The 10390-nt window shown below is 37.7% G+C and overlaps 1 protein-coding gene across 1 annotated transcript in view; it reads right to left on the bottom strand.

The window, feature by feature from the left end:
- Nucleotides 1-6968: 6968 nt before the first annotated feature.
- stk32c (serine/threonine kinase 32C) overlaps nucleotides 6969-10390 on the bottom strand; it is a 160039-nt gene continuing 156617 nt past the window's right edge. Inside the window, exons 11-12 of the mRNA XM_018096017.2 lie at nucleotides 9993-10057; nucleotides 6969-7799 (exon numbers count right to left, since the gene is read on the bottom strand). Of these exons, the coding sequence (XP_017951506.1) occupies nucleotides 7634-7799; nucleotides 9993-10057 (231 nt within the window). The 3' untranslated portion in view covers nucleotides 6969-7633. The remainder of the gene's footprint in view (nucleotides 7800-9992; nucleotides 10058-10390) is intronic.

Here is a 10390-nt window from a genome sequence, read left to right as displayed (position 1 = left end):
CTATATATACTGTATATACCATTTCTTCTCTATTACCACAATAAGACATATGTACATCATGCACGTGCAATGAGCAAAAAGCATCTTTGAGCGCAATCGCCATGTTTTTTTCCCACAATACTGTGGGTTTTCTTCAGAATTCCGGCATCATTGCAGTCACAAGGGGGTGATGCTCTTGATTCAAATCTGATTTCCCAAAACTTACTCAGCTGCTTGTGCGCTCATGGTCTGACAGTGATTTGTGCACTCTATTCTTTTGGTGCAACTGAACTGCGCTGATTGGCACAGGGCGCGGAGGGAACCCTGGAGCTACCGCCTGGACTGGAAGGGTTAAACGCTCTAGGGTTCCCCTGTGTTAATAGGTACAGCAGCGCTCAATTTGGAAAGAAAGGCAGGAAGGACTGAGCATCGCCTAGCGCATTTTGATGTTTGAATAATTAAAGTACCTTTTATTAAAGTGGTTTTACATGCAACTGACTGCGGGGAAATTGCAGGGACCCGAACTGCACTTACGGACATACATGAGCCCTAATTTATTTTCTACTTCCTTCAAATATATCTATCTATCTAATCTTTCTGTCTGTTTGTCTATCTACCTACTTGCCTCATCATTTTCTATCTATCTATCTATCTATCTATCTATCTATCATCTATCTATCTATCTATCATCTATCTATCATCTATCTATCTATCTATCTATCTATCTATCTATCTATCTATCTATCTATCTATCTATCATCTATCTATCTATCTATCATCTATCTATCATCTATCTATCTATCTATCTATCTATCTATCTATCTATCTATCTATCATCTAAACTATCATCTTTATGTCTATATCTATCTATCATCTATCTATCTGTCTATCTATCTATCATCTATCTATCTGTCTATCTATCTATCTATCTATCTATCTATCTATCATCATCATCTGTCTATCTATATCTATCTATCTATCTATCTATCTATATATCATCTATCTATAATCTATCTTTCTATCTATCTATGATCTATCTATCATATATCTATCTATCTATCATCTAAACTATCATCTTTATGTCTATATCTATCTATCTATCATCTATCTATCTATCTATCTATCTATCTATCATCATCATCTGTCTATCTATATCTATCTATCTATCTATTATCTATCTATCTATCTATCTTTCTATCTATCTATCTATCTATCTATCTATCTATCTATCTATCTATCATCTATCTATCTATCAATCTGTCTATCTATCATCTATCTATCATCTATCTATCTATCTATCTATCTATCTATCTATCTATCTATCTATCTATCATCTAAACTATCATCTTTATGTCTATATCTATCTATCTATCTATCTATCTATCTATCTATCATCTATCTATCTATCTATCTATCTATCATCATCATCTGTCTATCTATATCTATCTATCTATCTATCTATTATCTATCTATCTTTCTATCTATCTATCTATCTATCTATCTATCTATCTATCTATCTATCATCTATCTGTTTGTCTATCTACCTACTTTGCTCATCATTTTGTATCTATCTATTCATCTATCTATCTGTCAATCTATCTAATCTTTCTCTCTGTTTGTCTGTCTATCTATCTACCTACTTGGCTCATCATTTAGTATCTATCTATAAATCTGTCTATAATTCTACCTTGCCCATGCAAAGGAATAGCACACAAGAGGCATATAACACTAAACCAGACAGCTTTATATACTGTAAAATGCTGTCTATCTGTCTGTCTGTCTATCTATCTATCTATCTATATTTCGATCATATCTGTAGGAAGAAATATGTTTAAATCAGTGCCAGATTGTGTTTTAGCTTGATCCCATTAGGGATAAGAAACACTGAATTCAAAATCATACATAAACATGATGATGTTTTTCTTGCAGCATTTTTTTAGATAACAATTTGATATTTCTGCACATTCCCCTATAAATTCCCCATATGTATTTTAGTACGGCAGAAGCAGTTTATAATAACTGTCTCCAGAAAACCAACTCAATGGAATGCCTACCCATTTCACTGAAGTGCACTAAATCTACTTTTTTTCCCAATTATTCCAGAAAGCATTGCCCAAATCCCAAACATCCAAATCCTAATTTGTATATGCCAGTTAATGAAATCCCAGGGGAAAAAAATTACAAATTTTCCATAGTCCCGTGATTTGAAAGGTTCGAATTTGGTTTATCCAGGGACCGGAGTTCATCCAACCCCAAATCCTGCTTTAGAAAGTCTTGGATTCAGCCAAATCTGGGATTAATAATACATTCAATAATTAACATTTAGAATCAATTAGTCTTACAGTTTATTGCCTACAAACCCAAGAAAGTCGAGTAAAGATTTTGTGATGGCATTAATATTTTATTGAGACAGATTACCAAACTGTTTTGATGTACAATCATTTCTCCTCCCCTCGGACATAAGCGCCGTCTCCTGAAATTCATTTCTTACAGAATGGAAAAGAAATGGCACAGTCCTTTCTGATCAGAGTTTTACTAGAAATCATTTATTATTCAAGCCCATTCCTTTCTCTCTTTCCTTCTTAACACTTCAGTTAAAACCCAGCGCTGTGGTTTTTGTTAGAATCGTTTTATTGTTTCAAAATAAAAGTCGTCTGAGAAGTGATTGTTGGCATTTGACTTGGTGACAGTGCGTCATTTTGTTCATCAAAAAAAAAACATATTTGGATACAGATTACCGTTCTTTTATATTAGTATATAATTATTTCGTGTTCATGCATTAAAAATTACATTCATGTAAAAATACAAATGCTTACAAGTCCCATTTACATTGAAGGAAAAATGAAAATTTTTAAAAAATGCAATTTTCAAGATTCACATCCAGTTAAAATTCTGTAGGTTCAGTCTTCTTATTTATATACTATTTTACATGACTGTTTGCAGCATTATTTTCACCTTTAGCAAATGCATTTTGATTGCATTAGACATTCTCGGACATTGCACTTCCAGAATCCTTTAGAATCCTGGATATTTCCAGGGCCCTTGGAGCTACTGGTGCCTTCATTTCAATGGACAATTTATCAGTGATGGTAGGAAAGCTTTTAGAACTAAGGGCCGGTATATTTAGCAGTATGTCAGAACATGTATAGGTTCTAGGCTGGTGTTTGCATTGCAATATGACCGCTACACAACATTGCCCCAAAGTGGGACTGGTTCCAATCACTTCCAGCTACCAAATCGTCTTTACTCAAGTCGATATAGGCCTCTTAATTACATTGCTGCCTGAGAAAACTAAAGAAAAACAATCCACTGCCATTATAAGTTTGGGTTGCATGCTGTATAGAACAATATATGGTCTGGCAGGTCACATGGTGCAAAAGGAGGAGTTCTAAGGAGAAGCATTTCCATTCTTTCTTTCAGTGTACAAGTTGTCTTAGGAAGGACCATTGTTGCTACAGATTAAATAGTGGCAATAAAATTTAGAAGACTGTGGTGTGAGTATAATGTACCTATCTCTCGAAAAGGGGCAAGGTGCAAAGCGTTTTGTTTTTTGCCTACAATACACCTTCCTCCCCTAAGAACTGGACCAGCAGTTGTGCCTGTCTGTGTATGAAGAACACCTTGTAGCTGCCAGTGCTGCATACGGAAAGGAAGGCACATGTGGCATTTGGGCTTCCCTTTAGATACCCCGGGTACATCATTCAGGGTACCCAAATGAAGGAGTGCCATGGAATGCAGGTGTTACGTACAGGCCTCCCTCCACTCCTTGCACCTGGTGCAGCATTAAACTGGGCGCTGATGGATGCAATTATATTTGCTTGGGAATTCATTCTCTGCATGTATTATGTATATAGAATGGTGGTGTCTATGCCCAAGGAGTCACGTTTGAATAGTGCAAGACTGCTCAAAATTAGAGAGCTTGCTAAACCAAAAGCCATGGATATTTGTTAAATCCTTAGCCATTTTCTTTGAAAATAAAGCTTAACAAAATGGTTACATATATACATTATGTGCAATACTGTTTGTCTAGGCCAGTGATCCCCGACCAGTGACTCATGAACAACATGTTGCTCTCCAACCCCTTGCATGTTGCTCCGAGTGGCCTCAGAGAAGTTGCTTATTTTGGAATTTCTGGCTTGGAGGCAAGTTTTGGTTGCATAACAACCAGGTGTACTGCCAAACAGCCTCCTAAAGGCTGTCAGTCCACAGAGAGGCTACCATAAAGCCAATTACAGCCTTATTTGGCACCCACAGGAACTTTTTTAATGCTTGTGTTGCTTCTCAAATCTTTTTAAAGTTGACTGTGTCTCACAAGTAAAAATAGTTGGGTACTCCTGATCTAGAATATGGTTAGTAACAGATAGAATATGCCCAGTCTAATTATAAAAACATATCTTATGGCACAGTCCATTTCTCACCTCTTCCTGGTGTAGAAAGCTCCCTTTACCCTTTCATTGTTAATATTGATAGCCAATAACTACTTACCCCATAATTTTATTTCAATGCCTTATTTTTTTCCCTCCACCTCAGAGTAGTAGACGTAATAAAAAGAAAAGCTCTTCTCCAGGTCTAGTAACCCATGGCAACAGGAAAGCAGGATTAATTTACTTGTCACCTGTGACAGAAGAGAGTGGTAGCTACAGCTATGGGTTTCTAGAATTGAGGCAAACTTTGCTGAGTCTTTTCTCACGCTTCTTAAATGTTGTCCCTTCCTACCGCAGGAAGAATGCAACACTAGCTGGGACCCTAGTACCCAACAAACCCGACATTCAGTAATGCCAGGCATGTCAGGTTTTTCTTTGATATCTGTATTTCAGCCCATGGCCATTGTCAAACAATTACTTTCCTGTGTTTGGCTTTTGACACTGCATGATATCAGAAGACATCCTGATATGGTGAAATTTAATGTATATGGATCATACTTCATTACTCTATATCCAATATATACATATTCTTTATGAACATATATTTCAAATGCATTTATCCTTTACAATATGGTGCAATGTCTTCAGAGGTAATTTATTATTAATTGATCAATCATTTGTAGGTTCTCCAGGGTGAAAATTCCATAAAATCCACTAACTAAAATCCACTAACTTCACTTAGATTGTAAGCTCTACGGGGCAGGGACCTCCTTCCTACTGTGTCTCATACCACATGGCACATATGTATTTATTGTATTTATTTATTATATCACTCGTCCTCCCTGTGTGTAATTTTGTATTCTGTAAGACTGTACAACGCTGCGTACCCTTGTGGCGCTTTATAAATAAAGTTATACATACATACATACATACATACAACTATAACAAAAATATATTCCGTAATTTGTCCTTTGAGTTGGTTCCATAGATTGAAATACAGCTGAAAAATAGCATCCCGGTGGTTTTTGCCTTAGAATAGGTTTCACTTTTGTTAGCGCTACAAAAATACCCATTTATATAAAAGCAGCTTGTGTTTTAGCTATGCTTTAGAATGATATTGCGTCATGCTACCTCAGTTTCATGTTTGTATTTATTGAACCATAAACATGCTGTGCCTTCTAGTGGCTATCTGAATTTAATATCAGTGGAGAATTTTCCATGCCGCGGGGAGTTATCTGATCTTTCACATTGTTTGGGGGCCAAATTGTTATGAAACAATGACTAGAGATCTACAGCCACATCCATCTAATGGGCCTCAGGTGTAAAGCACCTGGTTTGCAGTCAGGGATCTAGGCACTGTTAGTTCCTATTAAGAAGATGTTTTTGTAATCATAGACTTAATTAATGAATCTTTGCCTGGGTCAAAAATAAACCCTTCTTTACTTAAGGAAATACAATACACATTCAATAAGTGGTTCAACTTGTTAGATTCTGTTTTGTGTGGTCTTTTTTCACCGACTCCTTTACTTAAGGATGTCCTTAAAAATACCAGGAGTTATAGCTGAAGCATACACTTATCTCACAAGCATGTTTGCAAAGCAGGAGAAACCCCAGTTTCACTCCTAAAGTTTCCATTTTTATGAAAGACCCTAAAGGCTAAAGCTCACTCACTGGGCTTCAAAGAACAGCCAGGGCAGCTGGAGAGCAGATCTTTACTACAGGCCAGTTTCACCCCCATATTGGGGTTTATCAGTGAGCCCAACTGGCCCAATAGTTTTGTGGTCAGCATATGTAGGTCTGCAATACATGTGTGGTATGTAATGTGAAGCTATCCTGGAAAGCAAACCCAATCTCCCTCCTAATATTTACATTTTCATGGTTAAAGCTCACCCACCCTGCACTATATTGATGGACCCCAATAAGGCTAAAACCAGCCTGTAGTTGGGATTTGATCAGCAGCTGCTCTGGCTGGGATTTAAAACCTTGTGGTGAGCTTTATCATATAGGGTAGCCCATGAAAATATAAATATTAGGAGCGAGATTGGGTTTCCTTTCCAGTGCAGGCAGAATATTAATAAGGCGACCTAAGGCATCTCCTCTGGGTATCTAGATGTAGATATTTAAAAGTATGTATTTACATAAATAATATTTTATCTGCAATAGCCAGGGCTGACATAAGGATTCACTGGGCCTTATACAGGTGCCTGGTCACACGCAACCAGCTCAAAATCTGTCCGGATCTGTCTTAACCCAGCCTTAAACCACCAATTTACAGTGAAGGCCTGTCCCTTTGGTTGAACTCCAGGCCCCATCCTCAAAGGCTATCCAAGATCATGCAAGATCCAAGAGTCCTTGCAGTTCTAAGTAATATCTTATGTTATTATGAATGGGATGTTGACCATTATCCATTAGGATAATGAGGCCATGTCAATCGTAACATTTAATATTACAAAAAGGGCATTTTTTATTTCACTCTAGTGGAACACTTCCAACCATGGCTCCCCTTTGCAATGATGAGATGGGGCATTTGGCTCATTACCCCCTCTGCATGCAGCAAGAACCCTGGCTGATATAAATAATGTCTTTCCCAGGAATCTAGATCACAGAGTTCGCATGGGCATAATATATTGGTAACCATTTCATTCCATTTAATTGCATTTTGTGTTTTTCTAAGAAGGCATCAAGACATTTCTTAAAATGATATTTTTTATCCACCAGTATCTGCAACATCCCCATCTGATGTAAACATATATTTTCTAAACCAAGAACCCCTTTTGTCTGCATTACCTAGACCTTTACTACTGTGCAACACCCAGCATCGCCCCAACAGTTGTACAATAGTTCCCTATCAAAAATGCCATTATAAATACTCTTGGTCTAGAGTCTCTAGACAATAACAGCTTGGTCAATCCTTGTGCTTGGTTGACCAAGTCTCAGATTTCTCCTTTGATTATAATGATACTGTCCCACTGTACTGATTCTAAGCCCATCGGTCAAGCAAATAACCAGCCATGTAAAATAAAGTAAAACAGGCAGGTTAAACAGTGTGAGAATGTCTGTGTAAGTAGAAAACAGCATTTGCTTAGTGAGTCAAACTGTGCAGAGAAACAGAGCTGCAGTTAGTTGCTGTTCATCAATGTGGTTCCAAATTGTCTTATAAATTGAAGTTGAGAATCCAGAAAAAAAGAAGTTTGTTTTTTATCAATATAACCTGGCACCATGCGTATGTATGCAACTCGAGAGCATCACATTCATGAGTTCCTAAGCCTGAGTCTTTCCCAGGAATGGGCTCAGTTGCTGCTGGCAGTGGATGAGCAAACTGACCCACACATGTTGAGAGTGGCATTCTCTGCTTCACCGTCACCTTCTGTTTCAGTTTCAGCCTCTGCTTCTGTCTCATCAGTGGATTCCAGGCCTGATACTGACCGAGACCTCACACTGGGGATCTTCTTCAGTCTGACCAAAAAGGAAAAGTAATTGTAATAATCCTTGCTTGTTCTTAACAATGGAAGATTATTCTGGGGTTTGACTTTCCGTAAGAACATTAAGGACAAAATACTGCCCAATCAAATTATATTTCTTCAATACATTCACATATTACATCTTATGCCCAAATATGACTGCATCGGCTTCAGCTTCTGAGCCCTATAAACAAGTGCCGGGATTCACTAGGAAAGTGGACATTGGCCAGGGAGTCTCTAAACAAAAATGTTTATTGTATTTTATTGAGAAGAAAACAAATAATGGATACATTTCCATTGCAGTTTAACAGTAAGGGGTATATTTATCATGCTGTGTAAAAAGTGGAGTGAAACAATACTGGTGATGTTGCTCATAGCAGCCAATCAGATGCTTTGCTCTGGATTTCTACCTGTTGAAATCTAATTGCTGATTGGTTACCCTGGGTAACATCACCTGGGTAATGTTTCACTCCACTTTTTAAACAGCATGATAAATATACCCCTGTGTGTTTAAATGCAGAATTCCTACAATGTTAGTATTCTATGTTTGTTGTCTTGTTAAATGGAATTGTTCTTACTTCTTGCCTTCCTCATTTATATTATTTGCCTTTTACGTTGGTTATGTAAACCATTTCTAGATAATGACTGAGCATCTCCCAATTCCTAATGGTAGCTAGTCACAACACATCTGCTCTGTTTCTCCTAACAGATAATGTCATTATCATGTAATGTGTTCTGGTAGCAGGAAACATATTATTCTATTAGTAGGCTACCCTGGTTGTGAAACCAAATCAATCTTCTCTGGTGTTTTATAATAGACAATATGAGACTGATAGCAGCTTTTGGAGAAGTGAAAATAAGGTCATGATTTCTGATCTCATAAGACACACTGAGCTACTAGTAGCAGCTACTTTTTCACGGCTACTAAAGCCCAGAAAATACCTTTCCATAGACAATACTGAGAATTGCCTCTGCTAAAACACACGTAGAGACAATTATCAGTAAATGATCAGCATTGTCTATTTTAGTAGCCACGACAAGTAGCTTCTACTAGTAGCTCCGTATGTCTTCACCCTTAAAAGACAAGGAAAGTCCATAAAATCAACAAACCAATGCATTTTTTTTTCAGAAAAAACACAGTGATACAATAAGATAATTTTGTAGATAGGCTTTTTTTGTCATTTAATACAATTATATAATAATATACTGTACCCTTATATACAATAATTAAATAATATACAATATATGATTTGTTCATCCACCTGCTGGACTAAATCAGGCTGTTCCAGTTGTTGGCCCTAGTGTGCCCTATCAAATGAGGACCACATCACATTGATGCGCTCCTTGTCCAACAGGATTTTCAAACCTTTTTCGGCAGATTATATAGGTTGGGCTTTTTATATAAGATATAATTTGGGCCCCATACACTAGCTAATTAGTTGCCATCCTTTTTTGGCCCATTTATGGCCACCTTTAGCCTACTGTGCAAGTCTATAGGGGTTATTCTTGACCCTGGGGGAAGCAAGTGCAGAAGAACTAAAGAAAAAAGGAGCACATCCCTTAGTGCTTATTCCAGGAGCACTTTTGTGCTCCTCAGGGCATTGCGCTCTACACGGAGTGCCGAAAAACACCCCATGCACACTCCATGGGGCATTTCATATAAGGCCTCATGTCTGCCCTAGGGACGCCTGGTAAGGATAAGCAAGATGGCAGTATAGCGCTTACTTTTTTCCCCTGAGTGGTGCATTTTGTTACTAAAAGTGGAACCAGCCTGGGCAATTTGCCTCCCTTTAGTGGAATCTCACCTCTTTTCTAGCCTCAGGAGAGCAAATTTCACCCATAATCTGCCCCAATTGCATCATAGCCATGCCCTCATTGCTTCATAGTTTTGTCCCTGCGCCACCAACATCTTGAAAGATCTTCCATGCCAGTATTACATTTTTCAGATGGTGGCAACCCTACCAAGTGGAGACCTGAAGAAGAGAAAATCTATTTGCTCTGCAAGATACTCCTGGAATCCCAGACTGAAGCTTATTTAGGCTGATGGCACACAGGGCGCTTTGTCGCCTGCAGGAAGTCAACTTTCCATGGCAGTGAATGGGAATCAGGTTTAAAAAGAATGATGTAAGAATGTGGTAGCAAATGAGAACTGATAAAATACAGTCATTTCTATTCTGTTCGAACTTACTTCTCACGATTAAAGATAACAAATTCCTGTTGTAATGCATCCAGGCATTCTTGCAGGTAGTCATCCTGGGGGGAAGAGAATTCAAGAAACACATTTTTAAACATGCAGTGTCTGCAGTGTGATTTACTTCTAGGTCACTAAAATAATTTAAAGTGTCACTCAGCTGTCACATTCTGACCTAAAAATGAGATTAAGGGCAAACTGTGCTTTGAGAAAGGTCTGTGAAATAAATGAGCTTGGAGAAGGTACTTTTCCAACTTGCTGAGTGGCATTGTTACAGCTGCCATCAAGGTGACTTATTCCATTATGAACTACAAACTATGCTTAGTACAGAAAATGACTAAACTAACATGTACAGATGTATGGTATTTCTCTATACAAGGGTGGGAGGTAAAGAT

The sequence above is a fragment of the Xenopus tropicalis genome, chromosome 7 (genome assembly GCF_000004195.4).
Source record: "Xenopus tropicalis strain Nigerian chromosome 7, UCB_Xtro_10.0, whole genome shotgun sequence".
In the NCBI taxonomy this organism is placed as follows: Eukaryota; Metazoa; Chordata; class Amphibia; order Anura; family Pipidae; genus Xenopus; species Xenopus tropicalis.
Note: the sequence above shows the minus strand (reverse complement) of the source record. Positions and strands in the feature narration are given on the sequence as shown.